This window comes from Emydura macquarii, unplaced genomic scaffold (assembly GCF_026122565.2).
Source record: "Emydura macquarii macquarii isolate MOO-44397 ecotype Brisbane River unplaced genomic scaffold, CSIRO-AGI_Emac_v2 contig_1483, whole genome shotgun sequence".
Taxonomy (NCBI): domain Eukaryota; kingdom Metazoa; phylum Chordata; order Testudines; family Chelidae; genus Emydura; species Emydura macquarii.
The window spans coordinates 24,693,249-24,715,523 of record NW_027131620.1 but is presented as its reverse complement, the minus strand read 5'-3'; the positions used below and the strand labels follow the sequence as shown (position 1 = coordinate 24,715,523).

At 46.8% G+C, this 22,275-nt stretch overlaps 1 protein-coding gene across 4 annotated transcripts in view; it reads left to right on the top strand.

The window, feature by feature from the left end:
* The window catches only part of CBFA2T2 (CBFA2/RUNX1 partner transcriptional co-repressor 2), a 96,346-nt gene extending 74,071 nt beyond the window's left edge, over window positions 1-22,275 (top strand). For all 4 annotated transcript variants that reach the window (XM_067554490.1, XM_067554491.1, XM_067554492.1 and 1 more), the window contains exons 5-11: window positions 163-344; window positions 1,092-1,345; window positions 2,039-2,124; window positions 4,511-4,706; window positions 6,895-6,963; window positions 7,821-8,011; window positions 18,281-22,275. In XM_067554490.1, the coding sequence (XP_067410591.1) occupies window positions 163-344; window positions 1,092-1,345; window positions 2,039-2,124; window positions 4,511-4,706; window positions 6,895-6,963; window positions 7,821-8,011; window positions 18,281-18,574 (1,272 nt within the window). In that variant the 3' untranslated portion in view covers window positions 18,575-22,275. The remainder of the gene's footprint in view (window positions 1-162; window positions 345-1,091; window positions 1,346-2,038; window positions 2,125-4,510; window positions 4,707-6,894; window positions 6,964-7,820; window positions 8,012-18,280) is intronic.

Here is a 22,275-nt window from a genome sequence, read left to right as displayed (position 1 = left end):
TTAATGCACAGCAAAGCAACAGCATGGGCAATGTTCATTTTAAACTGTAGACACTTGTTGTGCCATTTGGACAGAGAATTAGAGTCCAGTAGATGGACGGAAGGAGCACTGCTGTCAGATTTCACACACCAAAACTGCAACGTGCTGCAACCTGTTTTCCAGGCCAACCTTCCCTTGCTGCAGAGGGAGCTGCTGCACTGCGCCCGGGCTGCCAAACAGACGCCTTCCCAGTACCTGGCCCAGCATGAGCACATCCTGCTAAACACCAACACCACGTCCCCAGCCGACTCCTCTGAGCTGCTGATGGAGGTGAATGGAAATGGCAAGAGACATAGTCCAGACAGGTAAAGGGAACTGCATGTTCTAGTAAGTTCTTAGTAATGGCCCTGTTCCTGGAGCAGTGAAGTCAAAGTGAAACCCAACGCTGTCTGAGGCAGTTGTTCTCACCCTGTGTTAAGCCCTCTGGCCTGTTCAAACTCTCGTTCACAGTTAATGACCCCTCTCATTCGCTCTCATTCCTGTGTCCAACATGGCTCGACACCTAGAGAATGGTGTGCTTGTGAGGATGCGGTGCCAGGCTTCACAGGATTTTCTTCAGGCACTGATAGGTTATCCAGGCGAGTCTGCCTGAAAGTGACTTGCTGGCTAGAAGCTAGCATGTCTTCTTCAGTCTGGCTAAAAGGCAAGTGGCTTTCCCTAGGGGAGTGAAGTGTGTAGGGAATGGAGGCTGTTCTGGGGTCAGAGGGGTATATTTCAGAAGTCTATTTTGAGCTTTGCTAGTTGTATTTTGGATAAAGTTTTGTGTGTAATTACATAGGATGTGTCTGGAGTTTAGAGAGGAGCAACTGGAAATAATTTAAGGTTAAAAAAAAAAAAAAAAACCCCAAATGGCAGCGTGTTCTGTAATTGTGTTTTGGGTTTTTAAGTGTAATATATTGGTTTTCTCTTCCTGGTTTGTCCCCAGTAAGTGCTGCTGCCCAACTCTTCTGGTTTGAAATCTGTTTCTCTCCGGACAGCTAGGTTCATGCCTTTCCATTTCTGAATACGTTCTTAGTGCTGACAAAAATCCACCTCTCTTGGCTTGTTTGCAGAAGGGAAGAAAATAGTTTTGAGAGAGACCCACTCCCGTCAGAGCCGCCTGCCAAGAGAGTGTGCACCATTAGCCCGGCTCCGCGACACAGCCCTGCCCTGGCTCTCCCCCTCATGAATCCTCCTGGGCAGTTCCATCCAACTCCACCTCCGCTCCAGCACTACACCTTGGAAGATATCGCAACTTCCCACCTGTACAGAGACCCCAACAAACTCCTGGAACAGAGGGACATGCGTGACAGACATAGCAATCTCGGTAAGAAAGCCAAGGACCCTTCTCTGTCCTATTACTTCATCTCACCAAATCTGTCATGCTAGAGCTCCTGTGGAATTGCCCAGTACACAGAGCACAGCTGGGCAGCACATTGAGAGGATCTGCCAATAAAATGCACATTGCCAGAAATCATTTTCTCCAGGCAGACTAACTGGGGAAGGGGAGTTCCTGGAGCTCTTTAGAATACAGTTTAAGTGGAGCTATTTGCTGTCGTCAGAGTGGTCCCTCTTGTTGTAGGTAATCCAGGGTATGTCTGCACTGCAGCAGGGGGTGTGCCTCCCAGCATGGTAGACAGGCCTGTCTTAGCTCTGCTCCAGCTATTGCACTACAATAACGGTGTTTACATTGTGGCACAAGCTGCAGCTTGGGTTAGCCACCAAAGCTGAAGGTCTGGTGGGCTTGGACTCGGGCGACTACCTGCAGTGTAGCCATATTCCCAGAGACCAGTTTCCTAGGAGGTACGTGCATTTGGGGGGGAAAAGCCCTGATCAAATCAAGGTTTTTTTCTTTTCCACACCACTGCTCTTCACTACTGCAACGTACGTTTTATCAGTGTAACAAGACTTATTTGTCCTCTGCTGGCTGGAGCTACCAGACCACTGGTTGAAAGTGTGGTAAGGCCTAATGGAAGAAATCATCCTGTCTAGTCCTAATTTTGGGTGTAATTCACAACAGGCTTAAATGGAGGCTATCAGGATGAACTCGTGGACCATCGCTTAACAGAGAGAGAGTGGGCTGATGAGTGGAAGCATCTCGATCACGTAAGGAACCTAAAAAAAAAAAATCCTTTGGGGGCCCAGCAACCAAACCACCAGCTGCTTCGTTTTATGTGACTGTGCCATAGGTGGCATCAAATCAGCGTTTTCTGAGTGGTTCATTTTAGCATGCACGAAAAACATTTTAAAATGTGCTGCCATATTTTCCCTAACAAGTCTCTGATATCCTGGTATCTGGGTTTTGGCTAAAACAGGGTAAATGTCTTGGTGTGCCGTGACGGCCACTCAAAGAGCGCAGAGCCTCCTGCAGGTAAGGAAACAGCAGAAGGCAATATATTTTAATGAAAACTGCAGTGTCATGTAAAGACATTGCAATTGCTACTCCTAGTTGCAGAAGAATGAATACTTTTTTGTTGATAATATAGTGTTAAGTAGAGCTGTGGCACAGCTTCATTTTTTTAGGTCTGTTTGGAAATGGAGGGCTGATTGTGACATGGACAAGTGGCACAAACTTGTGTCTTTGTGACAGCTGTCATCTTGTTTGACACACTGGGGATTAAACGTGGGACTTCCATAGCTGCTGCAACTTGAGCTAATATTCTCTAGCTGAGTCTGTAACAGACTCTTGTCCTCTATGGATCAGGCACAGGGGGATCTGTAACGCACACTCACATGTGGGTTACACCTGCACTTTGCAGGCACAAATACCTGCGAGGATTTATACTTGTCTATGACCTTCAAATAAGTTAATGCCTCTGTGAGCTCAATTAGTAACCATGGCACCTGTAAAACCGATTGGACCCAATGCTACCACTTGCATGCACGTACAGGCACAAAACTCTTTCCAGGGGACATACAAATATTAGCATTTTAACCTGCAAAGCACTGAGCAAATTGTGGGGTAATTTTGCATGTGCCCAAGTGGGGGCTTGGACAGAGGCCTGGCTGGAAATTTACCCCAAAATATTGTTCATTCTTCTGATTCTAATCCTGGATTTTGGGTCTCTGTTAAGTCAACGAGAACTATTGAAGGCTTTCCAAGTGGATACCTGCATATAACATAATTGTGATAAGATTGTGTTGTCGGGGGGGAGGGGATATCAAAGTTAAAGTATTTCCTAAATCCCGCACAGTTGGGATATGGCTGGTTTCTGACCACCAGGAATCCTAGAAATCCATTTGCCGTGGAAAAACCCAGAAAAACGTGGAATTTGCGTTTTTACAGAGAATCTTTAGTTTTTACATTTTGTGAAAAAATAAAAACCTATCTTAATTATTAACTAAATGTTACTGAAAGTACCAGTGTCATCACTTATCCCAGAAGTTCTGCAACTGGGGAGAGCAGAAGAGTGATAAGCTGCTGGCCACGGTGCTGCATGGCCAGAGTGCAGTTCTATTTATTTTATTTTATTATAATGATCGATGGTACTGATGGACGTTGAACTTGTTTAAACGTTGTAAATATACCAATATAACATTGTTTTCAACTGATACCTATGTACATTGTGGCTAGGGAAACTAAAATTCAAAGTTTTATTTTAATCATGGAAAAATGTGGGTTTTGTTCTTTTATCGGAGAATTTAGGTTTTTTACTAGGAATACTAGGATCCCTGTTGACAACTATCTGTTCCCTAAGGCAAGGTCGATCTCTGGCTGGTGGAGAATCACTGTGTACACACTGCATACCCTCTGGTTTCTGTGCAGTTCTAGATGATAGGAGTTGGATAGAAATTCAGAATACAATATGCTGTCTTTTCAGGAATAGCTTTATAAGCGTTGAGTGTCTTTAACCCTCTCTTACATGGCTGATGGGAAATAGCCAAAAATTATATCGCCATAGGAAATTTCAGTTTTGTAAAGCAGTAGTTTGATTAAAGTTGCAGCCCAGTAAAGAGAAATTTCTCATAATTCTGTCCCACACTTTCAACCAAATGCCAAGTGAATGAATGAGCTGTTTGAACAAGAATTGTGTGAGAGTAGCTGATATCATTTTTTTCCTGTCTTTCTGAGTGCCACAAGTACTTTCCAATGGTTGAAATTGTGCCAATAATTGGTCCAAACAGACACAAATCCCTAGCCTTGTCTGTAGATACATAGTAAAGAATAAGAAGTCAAATAGGAACCTGCCATCATGCCATCTGACAGCGTGAAAGCAGAACCCATTTGAATAATACTTTATCTAAAGTAATGAGGGAAATCTCAGTTGTTGTGAGATAATGTTCTGCTTTATTTCACCGGGACTTTGAATGTCTCTGATTTTCCCATTACATTCAAACGATTCTGCATTCTTTGTTCTACATAAGCTTGTTGTTGGGAAATGCATTCTCAGTTTGGCAGCTTCCACTAAGAAACCAGTTTCTGCTATAGAGAACGCTGAAGAAACCGGCATCTGTAAGCGGTTCTGAAAATTGGCCTCTCTCTCTCCAACAGGCATTGAATTGCATCATGGAAATGGTGGAGAAGACGCGACGCTCCATGGCTGTGCTGCGGCGCTGTCAGGAGGCTGACCGGGAGGAGCTCACCTACTGGAAGAGGCGTTGTAGTGAGACCACAGAGACGAGGAAGGGAGGGAGTGAATTCATCTCAAGGCAACACAGTCCCGGGAGCTCTGACTCCATCAGCAGTGGTAAGAGACGGAGCCAACTGCTGCCGCGTTGTTGCAGAGTGGCTCACTGGTCACTTGAAGCTGTGTTTCCACAGCAACGTCGTCCACATTTGGGTGAGATACAAACCTATCAAATGTGTCCGATCTAAAAGCAGCAGAATGGGGAGTGTTGCAAGGCAACATTGAGTTGGATCAAGTACTTTGAAACTTACATATGTCAGTGAGCGACTGGAAGAAGAATAAGTTGTTCAGACCATGTGAGACTGAAGGGGTTTGAAAATGAAGTTGATGTTGAATTACAGGGGCGCCTCAAAATAAGGAACGCTCTTCTTTTTGTTTGTTTGTTTTAAATTGGAAGCATGGTGAACTTGTAGCTGCCTGTAATTCTGAAATGGCTTGAGCAACTTCCCTCAAACTTTGCAAAAATTAAAAAATTCTCGGGAGAAATTTCTCTTTAGGAAGATTTTTGGCGGCAAAGGAGAGAATAGGGTGAAGAACGGCTGCAGCCATAATTGTGAAAACCAGTACTCATTTGCACCCCAATATCTCTGAAAGTACCAAGGAACTGTAGGCTTTATTTTAGAAGCAGGTTTTCATTAGGAAGAAATCTTTTTCATTGAATAAGTTTAAAGCCATGAAGAAAGTATACCCTACGAATGGCCACTTTTAATATATTGGAAGTATAGTCTTTAATGATATGCCAGAAATTCTACTCTGCTCTGCTCTGCTTTACCCTTAAAAAATGGCACAGTGAGCTTCTGTTTGTCACTCAAATTCCAGATCAAAGGTGGCTAAATTACAAGTAAAAAGGTGTGTTGCTTTGTTTTCTGTACCTGCCTGCCATACGAACTTGCCCTGGGCTATGAGAGTCACACTAGACTCTTTCCTTTTCATTCATTCATTCATTCATTCATTTCTTTGCCATTGGTAATAAAAGTTCTGCAGGACAAATGATTCCCTCAGGGACATCTTGTACAGCCCTGTTGCCTTCAGTTGGGTTTTTACAGGTTTAGCCAACTAGAGCTTAGCAAACAATTCTGTTGACAGCACAAAAGAGACAGAACCCAGCTCCCTCTTTCTTATCGATTGTTGGGTTTTGATTCTGCATGGCTAACTGGAGCAGCCAAGTGGTAAAAAGTCACTGGAGTCAGCAGGTGGTAATGTATGCAGGCAGGGAGCAGATCTGTTAAGTATAGTGAGTACCATTGAATGTCGTTGCTTCTCAAGCGTAAAACAGCTTTTTAAAGCTACTCAGAACTGAGGTAGCTACAGCACCAAGGTGTTAAAAATGAATTAAAAGAGCAGGCATCTTGTTGAGTTCTCCCTGAACAGGCTGTAATGCCAAGGACTGTAATACCAGTGCTTTTAAGCTAGAGGGTATAGTTAGATCAAAAATCTCCAAGTGAGTGAAATAGCTTTAATTATATGGTGTATAGGTTGCTGAGTTTTTTGTAAGAACCTATGGAACACCAAACTGAGATTTCTCCCTCTTCCATTACTCTTTGGCTTAGTTTAGTTTAATTTTTTTTGAAGTCATGTGAACCTTTAGAAAACCATATTTTAAAAAAATATATACCAGAAAGAATCCTGTGTATAAGCCAGAGCACTGGATTTCTAAAACCTCTCCAGTGGAAATATGTTTTGAATTGCTGAAATCATGTGATACCAAATAAATATTGTTTAGCAGCGGCTGTCACATTTGGCTTATGTTGTATTGGGTGTGTTGTCTATACACCTATAGGTTTAAGAGATGAATAGTTTGTATTTCAATTAATCTGTGAGTTGCCTTTGGGATCCATGGGAATGAAAAGTGCTATATTTAATTCAGTGCATTGTTAGTATAGATTGACGTTCACAATCATTGCACACAGCAAATGTTTGATGAGCTATATTTATTAATATAGCCTGTGATTATAAAGTATCAGAAGATGGAAATGGATTACGCTGTGCAATAAATCATGCAGGACACTAATTAAAAGTTGTAATTTATCATCTTGCCATTTGATGAATGGTCTTAGCTGCAGAAATCATTTGCTTTGGGTTTTAGCTATTAAGCCTATCATGGTCCCTTGGTGCATTAGCTAGGTTTGTAGACACTGTCTGCGGGTTCTCATAGCTTTCTTTAGGGGTTTGGAGTGACTGTTTTAAGCAAAATAACTCAGGGAGAGGAGAGATTGCTGATCCCTCAATGTAGTCCTTGTTTCCACAGATTCCCAGCGGGACTTCAGCAGCAGGTCAGGGACGGGCTATGTTACTGAAGAGATATGGAAAAAGGCTGGTAAGTATTTGTAGATGTTCACTTGACAAGAGCCCACAAGCTTAAGGGATAAATGCAAATGGGACACAGGGCCAGATGCAAAGTCATGCTTGTAGAAAAGCATCTTGAATGTGCCGTTCTTCTCCTGGCTGGTGGGTTATATGCTGCATGCGCGCCACCCCCTTCACTCCCCCCCACTAAAGTATAAATACCTGGCGAGAGGGTGTTGGACGCACACTGTGAAAATGTGCATCTGAACTTGATGCGTCCAACAGCGGAATGTGCAGGGTTTGAGTAATGCATTGGGGAAACGAATCCTGTTGCAGGGCAACCCAGCACCATCTCATCTAAACTAACCTGGGCTCCTCCATTTCTTGGGCCTTTGATCTGCTTGGTTTTTCTAGCCTATTGTTGCCTACTCTTGCCCTAGTCCTGCCTGGATTTACAACACGATTCAGTGGCTACAAGTTGATAGATTAGCAACCAAAAGCAGTTGGCATGTAAGGGCTGATCAGAAGGCTGTGTAGAACCAGATGCTGGACTGACTGGTGCCCAGTAGGCAGGCTTATCCTAGTAAGCATCATGACAGTTGGCACTAACTAGGCACCTTTGTCATCCGCCTCAGCACAGTGGCCGTGAATTGACTTGCCTGTGGCAACTGAACTCCCCTCTCGCCCTAGAGTTTGTCTCTTCAGCTCAGGGTGAGGTTCATTGGCACAGGGCCGTATCCTTAACTGCTTATTGTCTCTTTAGTGTATCCAACCTAACACGGAATAGTGCTGCCCATGGGATTTACCTTCCCAGTTTCACTCAGTCTTCTCTGTCCAAGGCGTGTTTTGCCTGCGAGGCTGGTTGAAGAGACTGTTGTTTTCTTCCAGAAGAAGCCGTGAATGAGGTGAAGCGCCAGGCCATGTCTGAGGTACAGAAAGCTGTGGCTGAGGCAGAGCAGAAGGCGTTTGAAATGATTGCATCCGAGAGGGCCCGCATGGAACAAACCATTGCGGATGCAAAGCGCCAAGCTACCGAGGATGCCTTCCTGGTAATTAATGAGCAGGAAGAGTCTACAGAGGTAAGAAACCAGGGCCATATCCCTGCAGTCTGGGCTAGGAGGACAATGAGTTGTGTTCTAAGGTGAGATTTTCAAAGTCACAAAAGACTGTCAGGATCCCAGTTCCCATTGACTTGCAGTGGGTGTTGGGCCCTGAACTCCTGTTTTGCTCCTTTGACAGCAGGATCAATTTAGAAAGGATTCCATTTGACGTGCTGTGAAGCCTGTTTAAGAGGCTACCTCTGTTAGGTCAGCTCTTGTATGGGAAAATAGTGTCGAAAGTCCAATATGTAGGGGGATTCTAATTCAGTGTAGCTACTGCGGAGTTGCTCCAGATTTATCCCAGTGTGCAAAATCCCAGGGAACAAAATCATACTTGTTGGATACAGTTCTGTTCCACTTTCCTCTTGATACAACCACTCTTAAGCAACTAATTTTGTTTCAGTCCCTAGAGTAGTTTAAAAAGTTTTTTTCTTTAAGAACATACATAAGAATGGCCATACTGGGTTAGACCAATGGTCTATCTGGCCCAGTATCCTGTCTTCTGACAGTGACCAATGCCAGCTGCTTCAGAGAGAATGAATAGAACAGGTCATCATCAATTGATCCATCCCGTCGCCCATTCCCAGCCTCTGGCAAACAGCAATCCCTGCTTATCCTGGCTAATAGCCATTGATGGACCTATCCTCCATGAATTTACCTAGTTCTTTTTTGAATCCCATTATAGTCTTGGCCTTCTCAACATCCTCTGGCAAGGAGTTCCACAGGTTGACTGTGTGTTGTGTGAAGAAATACTTCCTTTTAAACTTGTTGCCTATTACTTTCGTTTGGTGACCCCTATTTCTTGTGTTATGAGAAGGAGTAAATAACACTTCCTTGTTTACTTTCTCCACACCAGTCATGATTTGATAGACCTCTATCCATATCCCCCTTAGTTGTCTCTTTTTCAAGCTGAAAATTCCCAGTCTTAGTAATCTCTCCTCATATGGAAGCTTTTCCATACCCCTAATAATTTTAGTTGCCTTTTTCTATACCTTTCCCAATTCCAATATATCTTTTTTGAGATGAGGTGACCAGATCTGCATGCAGTACTTAAGATGTGGGTGTATCATGGATTTATAAAGAGGCACTATGATATTTTCTGTATTATTATCTATGCCTTTCCTAATGATTCCCAGCATTTCTAGCTTTTTTGACTGCCGTTGCACATTGAATGGATGTTTTCAGAGAACGATCCACAATGACTCCAAGATCTTTCTTGAGTGGTAACAGCTAATTTAGACCCCGTTCTATATGGATAGTTGGGATTATGTTTTCGAATGTGCAGTACTTTGCATGTATCAACATTGAATTTCATCCACCATTTTGCTGCCTAGTCAGCCAATTTTGTGAGATCCCTTTGTAACTTTTCACAGTTTGCTTTGGACTTAACTAATTGAGTAGTTTGGTATCATCTGCAGATTTTGCCACCTCACTGTTTACTCCTTTTTCCAGAACATTCAGGTCATTTATGAATATATTGAACAGTACTTGTCCCAGTACAGACCCCTTAGGGACACTACTATTTACCTCTCTGCATTCTGAAAACTGACCATTTATTCCTACCCTTTGTTTCCTATCTTTTAACCAGCTACTGATCCAGAAGAAGACCTTCCCTCTTATTTCATGACCACTAACTTTGCTTAAGATCCTTTAGTGAGGGATCTTGTCAGAGGCTGTCTGAAAATCAAAGTACACTCAATCCACTGGATCACTCTTGTCCACATGCTTGTTGACCCTCTCAAAATATTCTAGTAGATTGGTGAGGCATGATTTCCCTTTACAGATACCATGTTGACTCTTCCCCAACAAATCGAATTAATCTATGTGTCTGATAATTCTGTTCTTTACTATAGTTTCAACCAATTTGCCTGGTATTGAAGTTAGGCTTACCAGCCCATAATTGCTGGGATCGACTCTGGAGCCTTTTTAAAAAATTGGCGTCACATTCTGTATATCTTAATGATTTTATAATAATAGCTCATCCGTAGCTCTCAAAGCACCTTACAAAGGATATCAGTATCGTTACCCCACATTTTACACATGGGAAAACCGAGGCACTGAGAGGGGAAGTGACCTGCCCAGGGTCACTCAGTGGGCTAGTGGCAGAACCAGGAATAGAACCCAGGTCTCCTGAGTCCTAGTCCAAGTGCCCTAACCACTAGGCCACACTGCCACCCAAAAGACAGGCAACATCCTTGTTTGAGTCCTCATTTTGTTCCAGATGAGCATTCAGAGACTTACCTGGATCATAATATAGCAGTCTGTAAGTGTGTGTCCATGCATCCATCTTTCTGTCTGTGCAGACTGGCATGGTGAATATCATCTTGGATATTGGGGTTTGCATTGTCTTACAAAACATATGCTGCAAAACAGCTTCATTTTGAGATAAACATTTAACTGTGCTCCACATATAGCCCCAGTATTTTTCTCATTAGTGAAAACTTGTAAAGCCTAATGAATCATGAACAATCTTGAGCAGGTTAGTGTGAAATTTTAATTTGATCCTTCCAGGACTAAAGAAATACAAAATATACCCAACAGGGTATTTTCATGTTTTCTGGACTGTGACGTTTGATTCCTTCATAGCTAGCGGGCACTGGTAGGTAAAGATTGATTTTATGAAAATGGGTTCTAACCTTCCTCATTAATAATGCCTAACATTATTACAATGGAAATTTAGTTTATTTACTGTTGGTTCTCATATACCATCACAATGCTGCAATATTAAGATTGCAGCTATTATAGGGGAATATTTAACTAAGTACTAACGCTGTTTACCCTGGTATCTCTGCCTCACTGGCAACAACTCCGCCATTCTCCCCATCATTCAGTGGTTCAGCTTTGGGGTTACCTTAGATTCCTATCCCCTTGTCACGTCCAGGCTCTCGCCACATGACATTCCACCATATTTTCCCCCAATGCTGATTTATTAACCCTGTACTTCCCCTTATTAATGGGCCCCTTGAAGTGTGTTGTCCACGGTGGTGAACGTCGGGGGTTCTGTATGCAACTTCCTGGAGCTAATGGAGGGAAAACTAGTTTAACACTGAAAACGACAGGAGATGCACGTGAGGCATGGAGAAAAAAGACTGGGAAAGGATAAATCCCAGACACAGTTGGGGGCTTTTTAAGAGGAAACTTAAGATTCTCACCACTCACCTAAAAACATATAAACAGCCAGACTGGGTCAGACCAATGGTCCATCTAGCCCAATATTCTATCTCTGACGTAGCCTGTACCAGAGCGTCAATGGGAGTGTAACTTAACAGGGCAATTTTGGAGAGATCCACTCCTGTTTTCCCCTCCCAGCTTCTAGTGGAGGTTTAGGGTTGCCTTGAGCATGGGGTTGCATCCCAGACCATCTTGGCTAATAGCTATTGATAGACCTGTCTGCCATGAACTCATCAAGTTGTTTTTTGAACCCAGTTATATTTTTGGCCATTGCAACATCCCATGGCAACAAGTTCCACAGATGAATTGTGCGTTGTGTGAAAAAGTACTTCCTCTTGTTAGTATTCAACCTGCTGCCCATTAATTTCATCAGGTGACCCCTAGGTTCTACTTCGAGTGATTGCTCGTATCCATTCCCATATAGGTGAGTGCGTACCCCGTGCACTGGTTCCCGGAACTTTTTTTCCCTTAGCAAGCCCTGTAGGGCCGGCTCAGGCACCCCCTGGAGTGCCACGCTCATGCCACGGTATATTTGGCGCCGCCGGCCCTGCGGGCCCTCAGTTCCTTCTTTCTGCCCGTTGATGGTTGCTGGAAAGTCTGCCTCTTGCTCAGCAAGTAGTTTCCCCGTTGTTCTACCGTTGTTTATTAGTTAAATAGTTAAGTATAGTAGTTAAGGTTGAATAGTGTTAAGATAATTAGATTAGATAGATAGCCCTCAGGGGCTTAAGGTTGGACCATGCCGGGCTCAACCGGTTTCAAGTCCTGTGCCACTTGTGGCAAGGCATTTCCAGTGAGCGACCCTCACGACCACTGCCTCCATTGTCTCGGGGAGCAGCACTGTAAAGATAAATGTAAGATCTGCAAGGCCTTCAAGCCGCGTACGCAGGAGGAGAGAGACGCGCACTTGAAGGCCATCCTGATGGAGTCCGTGCTCCAGCCAGACTCCAAAACCAGCACGGTCCCCTACGGCACTGAGCGTCTCCTCTGTGCGGAGCGCCCCACCGGCACTGGCATCAACACATCAACAACCTTTGGTGCCGAAAAAGAAGAAGCAGCAGGACGCCACCCACAAGAACTCCCCCGCACCGCCTGTCCGGCCGGGGGTCAATCAGGAGATGCCCTAGCCCCATGCCATGGAGAGTACTCCGGCACCCGCATCTCCCTGCAGGGAGACTCCCCCGACTCCTGGGGGTGGGGGAGCGCCTCTGCAAGGGCTCTCGACACCGGAGGCGTTCGCTGTGGCACGCGCCCTCATGGACATGCCCATGCCTCCGTCCCCCACTCGGCCAAGGGCGCAGGGACTGGTGTCTCGGGGTAAACCCATGCTGGGTGGCCCCAGTGGGGGTGGTAGAGACAGGAGTCCAGGTCTCCCCGCCAGACGGTCGCGGAGGGTAGAGAGTGCGGGCTCCCCTCTGAGCTCCGACATTGAGTCGTCGAGCTCCTTGACACCGCGGCACCGAGGGCGGTCTAGAGGTTCACGCACAAGGCGACGCCGCTACAGTTCCGCCTCATGTGGGGGTCACAGTTTGGCCCGGTGCGGATCCCAGTGCCTGACAAGACCTGACATGTTCGGCACCAGTCCAGATCCCCAGCACGCAGCCCGACGCGGATCCCAGCGCCTGAGGAGACCAGATGTGCTCAGCACTGGTCCAGATCCCCAGCATGCAGTCTGGCGCAGATCCTGGTGCCCGACGAGACAACCAAGCGATGCCGGTCCAGATCCCCAGCAAGTAGCCTGGCGCGACTCCCGGCACCAGCAGAGACTCAATGGCACCGGTCCCGATCCCTGGGTCGTAGTCCGGCACGGATCCCGATGCCAAAGGACTTGGCACCGACGGCGACTCCGGCACCACGCCACCGATCAAGGTCCTCGGAGTTGGAGGCAGTGCAGAGACGTCACAGCTGGCATTGCTTCCAGTCCCCGAGGGACAAGTGTCATCGCAAGACCTCGGCGCGGAGGCGGAGGTCGTATTCCAGCTCCTCCAGCCGCTTGCCCCCCTGCTGGCACCACAGGTGTCGGCACCAATGATCCTCCTTGTCAACATCGTCTCGGGGCAGCATCGCAGGCACCAATCCAGCGGCTCGGGATTCCGTGCCCACCATCAGGAGGCTACCCAGTCAGCACCGATGCCGGCACCAGCATGGCCACAAGGGCCTTGGCAGTGGCCGTACTGGTGGCCTTGGGGGACCCAGACGGGCCAGGGTTCGGTCTCGGTCCAGTCCTCAGTGACCCAACCAGCACCCCCCCCTCCGAGCCAGCTGGACAAGGGCCATTCCTCGGAGGAGGAATTGGACCCTGAGGAGGGTCCCTCCACGGGGCCCCTCCCACAATCCTCCTCATCTTCCCCTGACGATGCGGCCACCAGAGACCATAGGGCACCCCTACCAGACTTCAAGGCACACCAGTAACTTCTCAAGAGGGTGGCCAGCAATTTAAATTTGGAGCTCAAGGAGCTCTCTGAGGAGGAGGACCCCCTCTTTGGTGTGTCAGGGTCAGCAGGGCCATCTAGAGTCACCCTTCCAGTACACGAGCGGATTTTGAAGCTGGCCAAGGCCATCTGGCAAACCCCTGCCTCGGTTGCCCCTACTTCCAAAGGCGCCGAGAGGAAGTACTATGTTCCCGTGGAGGGGTTCGAATTTTTATACACCCACCCTGCTCTGGGGACTCTCATGGTTGATGCCGCCAACCAACGAGACAGGCAGGGGGCCCAGGACAATACCCCCAAAAATAAAGACAACAAGAAACTAGACCTTTTCAGCCACAAGGTCTATTCTACGGGGGCCCTGCAACTAAGGATCGCCAACCACCAGGCGCTCCTCAGCCGATATAATTTGAACCTCTGGTTCTCCTTACAGAGGTTCGCGCGGGGATTGCCACAGGACCAAGCAGCGGACTTCACGACAGTCCTGGACGAAGGCGCTGCGGTGGCAGTGGTGGCCTTACAAACGGCCAGTGATGCAGCAGTCGCCACTAGCAGGGCCATGGCTTCAGCCATTGTGATGCAGCGGTGTTTGTGGCTGCAGTCATCGGGATTATCTCAGTAGGTCCAGCAGTCCATCCAGGACCTGCCTTTCGATGGTGCTTGTCTCTTTTCGGACAAGACCGATGACAAACTGCACGCCCTAAAGGACTCAAGGGCTACACTGAAATCATTAGGGCAATACACCCCACAGGCCTCGAGGCGTCAGTCTTGGCCTTAAGCCCAACGCCAGCCCCAGCCTGCCCCTAGGCTGCCTCCCAGACCCACTCAGCCCAGGAGGGGTCTGGATAGGTACAGGGCACCTAACCGACACAACCGCTTGGGGTCCTTGGCAGGCCCCCAGCAAGGCCCAGCCAAAGGACAAAACAACAAACGGCATACAGGAGGTGCACACTCTCCTCCTCAGAGCTGTGGAAGCGGTTCCTCCACGGGAAAGGGGTTCTACTCACGATATTTCCTGATTCCCAAGGCAAAGGGGGGCCTGAGGCCCATATTAGACTTCCTCCCTCTGAACAAATTCATCAGACGCCTCAGGTTCCGTATGGTTTCCCTAGCCTCCATCATTCCCGCTCTGGATCCAGGGGACTGGTACGCTGCCCTCGACTTAAAGGACACATATTTCCATATTACCATCCTTCCCAGTCACAGACGTTTCCTCCGGTTTGTGGTAGCTGGCTGCCACTACCAGTTCTCAGCCCTACCCTTTGGCCTCTCGTCCGCCCCCAGGGTGTTCACAAAGTGTATGGCGGTAGTGGCGGCACACCTGCGCCGCAGAGGGGTTCAGATCTTCCCCTACCTGGACGACTGACTGATCCGGGGCAAGTCCAGGGCCCACGTGAGGAACAGCCTGGAACTCACCTGCGCGACATGCGTTAGACTGGGGCTGCTCATCAACGAGCAGAAGTCCACTCTCACCCCGGTGCAGCGCATAGACTTTATCGGGGCCACCCTGGATGCCACCAGGCCAGAGCCTTCCTCCCACAGCCTCGCTTCGAGGCGATGGATGCCATAATCGACAATCTCCACAGGTCCCCCACGACAACAGCCAGTCACTGCCTTCAGCTGTTGGGACACATGGCAGCCTGTACATACGTGGTGAGGCTGGCTCGCCTCAAGCTCAGGCCTCTCCAGGCGTGGTTGGCCTCGGTGTATGCACCAGCCAGGCACTCTTTGAACAGAGTAGTCATGGTTCCCACTCAGGTACTGACCTCCCTAGACTGGTGGAGGGACCCAGGGGAGGTACTGAGGGGAGTCCCCTTCAGAGACTTGGCACCATCAGTAACCCTCATCATGGATGCCTCGGATGTGGGCTGGGGGGCCCACATCAGCAGCGACCTCCGCACCCAGGGGCTCTGGTTGGCAGAGGAGAGGTATCTTCACATAAACGTCAGGGAGCTCAGGGCAGTCCGCCTGGCCTGCAAGGTGTTCCTCAGGTTCCTGAGGGGCAGGGTGGTGCAGGTCCTCACGGACAACATAGCAGTCATATTTTACATGAACAGGCAAGGGGAGGGGCGCTCCTCGGCCCTTTGCCAGGAGGCCATTTGACTTTGGGACTTTGCGGTGAGGCATGACTTCCACATATCTGCCTCTCACCTCCCGGGGGTCAGGAACGACGAGGTGAACCGCCTCAGCAGGTCGTTTCTACCCCGCCACAACTGATCACTGCACCCGGAGGTTATTCCTGAGGACCCCAAAGCACTTTGCAAACTCTAAAATGAACGTGACTGTCCTCTGATCTGTCTGTCTTTTTACTACCCTTGTTTCCCCAAACAACAGTAGCATTTCTGAAGCATCTCTGTGTGTGTTTTGGTTTGTTTTGGCTCTCTAATTTCTGGGGAAGGGTCTGGTGAGCACATGGAGTGTGTTTTGTTATGAATTGTGGAGGCCAGCAATTGCCCCCCTTGCTCTCATTGTTGGTGGGTTTGTGTGGGACCACGACTGTCCGAGTCTGGGAGGGAATGAGAGAGACGAAGTAGGTGACATAATAGCTTTTATTGGGCCAGCTTCTGGGAGGCCTTCCTCATCTCCTTGTTCAGGACCTGGGCATAGAGAAACAAGAGTTGCCATTCCAAGGCACCAAAATGCTCGTCTCTTGTGATTATGCTGTCTTTCATTCGTGTAGACAGACAGACATTGACGCCACATTAATTATGTAGTGGGCAAATGGGGTTTGTGAGGATGCTGAGTTAGCAGATTGGAAGAGACTTGTTAGGGCAGCTCTCCATAGGGAGGCAAACCTCAGAGATGGCACCAGCTACCTCAGTCTAGGATCCTGCACAACATCCCCATGGTCCCATTGAAAAATACTGATGTGGCCCAAACTGGACATGGTAACTCAGGTTCCTCCTTCAGAGTGTCTCGGTAATGCCCGATCTGCTGTGATTAAAGCCAGCTCTACTTCATGGAGGGTTGCACAATTCTGCACTGTGAGTGGATGGTACTGCATGCCCAGTTCTGGCACAGCTGGCTCCAGCCAGGTACACAGGTCTCCTTCCAGGGGAAAGGAGCTATATGCACATTACATATTATTATGAAAGGAGACTAAGAGAAATAAATATATAATACATATTTCTTGGCTAAACATCTAAGGGGAAGATGTAGCATTGAAGGAGGCAGGTATCAAGGAGCAGGAGGAATTGCTTAGCGTGGTAGAGGAGTCATGAAATACAATTAAGTAAAGGAATGATTTTTAGGCTAAATATCAGGGCAAACGTTTTGCTAACGAGATCTGTTTGAGTGATTCCATGTTCTCCCAAGGGAAGTGGTGGACGCACCAGCATATGGTACAGTTAAAACCAGATTGTTGAAAGCATTTGTTCACAGAACCACAGGCAGAGCCCTGGATGGTCCAACTAGTAGATCTTTTTGTGATTCTTCTGTGGAGTGTGTGTCTCCTGTAATCCATGAAATATAGTTAGAAACACTGTGTTAGGCAGAAGTGTACATGGCTTTCAAGCTATGACCCAATTTCTCAGGCTTTCCTGCAGATGTCAGAGAAGTATTTTTCCACATTCTCCTTCTGGAAGGTAGACTACTCTCACGAGCGTGTTAACTCTCCAGCATTCTGCTACCAATCACCTGAGTAGGCTCTTTGTAACAAGCCAGTCAATTATTGTCAGGAGCAAATGGTTTTAGGTACAAAACTTCTGGGCTGTGAGAGCTCCCGCTAACATGCACCTTGCTGAGCTGCACAGCAAGAGGGACATCTTGCATGAGACGTGCCACCAGAGAAACTTTTAAGGCTGCTTTCCTTTCCTGCTCTCGTAGCAGCTTTTTGTTGGCATTGAAGAAGTGTAGTGGTCTGTGAAGTGTGTCTTGTGGGGTGGGATTAAGGGGGAACACGCAGAGTCTGGTGAAAGCTGATTTTTCACAGCAGATGTTGCTCTCCCAATATGTTTTTGCTAATGCGCAAGTCCAGCTGCATAAAGCTAATCTTCCAATTCCGCTTCTGTGACCAGCTGCAGTAACAGCTCCCGGTTTTGGCCTCTCCCCCTTATGCTTCTTACAAACCAGTCACACATTGTAAACACGCCAGCTGACACATCTTCCAGAGTCCAGAGAGGCTTTGCTCAGCTTCCAGATTGAACCTCACCCCCTGGGAACAGTTTCACCTGGCTGATAAGCTTTTAAATGAGCCTTTTCTTTTCCAAATTAGCCCATTCAAACCTCTTGTGTGGCTAAGCAGGACAACAGGCAAATGTTGAATCTATAGTAGTGTTGCTGTAATCTCTGTGAAGAGCGCTTGGATGTGATTGATAGTAAAATAGAGTTGCTTAAAACAGGAAATGAGAAACATGTGTAGCAGCATCTGTGCTCTTTGATTTCTGTATGTGATGTTGCCTGCACTTGGGGTGGGATGTAAGGGGCTACCAATTTGGTACAGTCTAGCAGGTTATGTTAGTTGTAGCACAAAGGTGTGGTCTGCTGCTGGGCAAGAATGTGTGTAAAATGTCTAGAAGTGATGCATTTTTTACATATATTTCTGCTGGGACAAAGCAGTGCCTGCAGATGTCTAGTAAGCCCTGTCTTGCAGGCCTCCAAACTATAAATGTCCTCTGGAAACACATTTTAAAGTCCAGTGTTTTCTGCCTTGCAGAGCTGTTGGAACTGTGGTCGCAAAGCTAGTGAGACGTGCAGCGGATGCAACATTGCCCGGTACTGCGGCTCCTTCTGTCAGCACAAAGACTGGGAGAGGCATCATCGGATCTGTGGACAGGGGTTACACAGCCAGGCCAAGCCACTTGCCCTGCCAGCAGGGCGACTGGCGGCAGCAGCAGCCGCCAAGCCAGCCGATGGGGTACTAAGTCCTGCCCTAGAGAAGACCTCTGCGACGACCTCCCGATCCTCTACCCCAGCCTCCGTGACAGCAATAGACACCAGTGGACTCTAAATCTTTCCATTTAGTTCAGTACGTTTTATACATATTCCTGTTTTTAAAGCTAAAAAAAACCCATGTAAGCTCTCAAAAAGGTCATCGAAACTCCACCGGCTACTGCAGAGCACTGACACTTGGCGAATGTTTGGGAGGCTTGTTCCATTTCGTTTTAATCCATTAGCAGTTAAGGACAACACTCCAGCCTTGCCACTTGGACCTCCAGAGAGCACGTCACTCGGACGGTGAGGACTATGGCCTCTTCTCTTTGTTTTAATTGAACTATTTTGGGAAGAAACTCCCATGTTCTGCCTTGGCATTCAGGAGAATCCAGGCGACCAGCACACAGTAACCAAGGGTGATGGTTGTTTTCTGCTTGATGGCTGGGCTGCCTGGGCAGCCTCCCCACACAACTCGCTACTCCTCTTCTTTCATCAGATATATATTTTTCTTCTTCCCAGATGGCTCTGTACTTGCTAACTCTCGGCGATGAACTGTCCAACCGAGCTGATTTTCTTCAGTGGGAGAACTTCTCATTCTCCAATGAGAAATAAGCAGTTTCTTGGTTAGAGATGTCTGCTTTCCCCCATGCCTGCACCTGGTTAGTGACTCTCAGTGATTGCAGAGGCTGGGTGTTCCCTGGAGGAGAAGAGAATTCTGTTCTGTTGAGGAGGAAATCTAAACAAATCTCCATGCTGAGAGGAAACAGTTAATCTTTTTATATGGCCCATTTTTTATCCCTCTCTAACTGGACAGCCCATTGTTTAGCAATCAATTTGGGTAGGAGCCTCTACTCACTGTCTGCTGAATATGTTCACATCAAATCTCAGCCTGTCATTGTGGCCTATTGCCCTCAGACTGGGTTGGTTACTTTGCTGTGCCGAAAAGATTTTTCCACTGCATGGAAGCTGTTAGTTTTAGATTTGTTGACTTTGTTTTCACTCTGTAAATCTCTTCCACATGATTGCAATGGATCATTTACAGCCTGTTCTTTCCAAGCATGTTGGCACGATTTTTAAAAAAAGTTTCAGAATTTTGCAGTTAATGTCAATTTTTTAAAACATCCAGCCTCAATGGGATTACCAGAGCTTGTTCTCTGCTGAAATCTTGATTCCAGACATACAGTTCATGCAGAGAAATACAACCCTATCAAAGCACCGAGTTGCGCTGCTCTAGATGACTGGATGTACTAGCAGTGCATTTATAAACCAGGGTATGTTACCTCGTCCATCATGTAAAGCCTGGTATTATAGAGAAGACTGCTCAGAAGGGTACAATCTGATTGTGTTGTGGCATCCTGAGCTGGCTGTTAGTAGCCTGGTTGGGCCAGTGGGGAAAGTTGGTTTGGTGCATGCAGAGAAGCAGAGTTTGCCTAGAAGAACTTATTGTGTGAGTCCCTTAAAAGCTTGTTATGTGTGCAGTTAATGCAACAAGAATCGGAGCATTCTCGTTTTGGGAGTCTCCCTGACTTCCCATGCTGCACACGAATATGGGCTAAAATATTGACTCCCTGAGGTTTTGTTTCTGAGACTCTGTTGTTCTTGTGTGATCTTCAGATTGGAGCCAAACAAGGCAAATAATTCCTAAATTATATTTAGGGCCCTACCAAATTCACGATCCATTTTGGTCAAGCTCATGGCCAGGGGGGTTTAAAATTAGTCAATTTCACATTCTGAAATTTCAGGGTGTAACTGTGTGGGTCCCTACCCAAAAGGCGGTTAGGGTGTGGGGCCTCAAGGCTATTGTAGGAAGGGTGTGGGATTGCCACCCTTACTTTTGCCCTGCTGCTGGCAGGGATGCTGCACTCAGAGCTGAGCAGCCAGAGACAAAGTCTTCTGGTGGGCACCCAGTTGTAAAGCCAATGCCAGCAGTAGCGCAGAAATGAGGGTTGAAGGGTATGGGGATGGGTGGGTTACCATATGTCCGGTTTTCCTGGCACTCTCCTGCCCGAATGGGGGGCTGACAGCTGGAGCCACAGCCTCTCAGTGCAGGGAGGTAACAGCTGAAGCTGCAGTCTCCCTGCATAGGGGTGTGTGTGACAGCTGGAGTCGCAGCCTGTCCGCACATGAGAGGTGCATGGGAGAGAAGGACAGTTGGAACCACAGTCTGTCAACGCGAGGGAGTGACAGCTGGAGCCACAGAGATTCCTGCAGCAAGGGAGGGTTCCCGGAGGTGGATCTGACCCGCCTTGGGAGTGGCCCCTGCAGAGGAAGAGGAAATCCTGTCCCTCCCCATCCCTGGAACTGCAACTTTGCACAGAGTAGGATCCCCTGGCTGGACTTCACGATGCATGACGCGTTTTTCATGGCCACGAGTGTGGTAGGGCCCTCACTATCTTGGATCACTTTTAAAAATAGATGTTGATAATAGAGACATAATTTACTCTTCCTTGGGGTAGCAATGGGAACAGCCTTGCTGTCGACCAGATGGTAACAAGAGCAGGTTAGCTCATTGATCTGGCTGTGGTCCTTAGTGAATGTAATTTGGAAACTGCAGCCTCCAGTAATGAAGTCGTTAATTCACACATCTTAAAAAGTTTTAGCTCCCAAAAAGGTAAAAACCTTCCCATTGCTGAAATAATAAGAATCTCTAGTTTTTGTCCTGGGAGAGATGGTTACTATCACAGTTCGGAGCCTGGACTCACTCATGCCTGTAGGCACAGATTGCAGATAGATGAAACGGCTGCTTATCTGGTATAGGCTGGATAGCCAGACTCTTTTGCTTCTTAGAGGAAGAGCAGATAATTTCTGGCAGTATTCCTTACTTGCATGAAGTCCTTCTCCACAGATGTGTGCATAACTGCCTCAAGCACAAGAACCTGACCGTGTGTGGGGATGAGGCTGTTCAGTAGCCATCTATATTAACCTCAGAGAACAGCTGATGTGTCCTGGATAATGGAAACCGATTTGGAAACAATTCTTATTCTGTGTAAGGTTCTCATCTCTGTTACCTTTATCACAATAGCATATGAAGGGATTTCTGCAGAAACAGCATCTCAGGTGTGAAATCCCTCTAAAGTCCTGTTCTTCTCTTAATCTATCAGACCGAGCTAGTATCCATCAGCATTATACTGGGTTGATAAAAATGTTGGTTTCAGGAAAATATCCTGCATAACAGAGGGCTGTTTTCTGCCGTCATTAATCAATGCACCTGATGGGGGGGAAGGGTGGGTTGATTAAGGACCCTCTTGGTACAATGGTAACCCTTAAATCCTTTTCAGTTGCTTCCAGTAGCTAAATAATATTGTGTCAATGTTTGTAGTATCCCTTATATTTAGCTACAAATACTGAAGTGATACTAGTTAGTTGCTGAAGGGCAATCACTGTAAGACCAGGCCCCAGAAAGATTGAGAGCAGTACAGTGCTATAAGGAATTGTTTGTAAATAGACCATCTTCCATCGTTTTCATGCAACTTTGATGGCTCTCTATGTATTAAGATAAAAATTAATCCCAATGTAAATAAATGAAATACTAACAGTCATGATTAGAATGATTTTTTTTAAAACATGGAATGATAAATGTGAAATTCTGGTATGGGAAGACTTGTTGGATTAAGTTTTTTTATATTTTTTGTCATTTAATTCTGTAATAGGAATTTGTTACTTAATTCCTGTGCATAACTTATTTAATGTACTGTATAAAGGAACCCAAACTGTTACAGATGTATTTAGTTTGTTCTACTCAAAGTAGTCAATAAAAAGACTATATTCATCTTACAA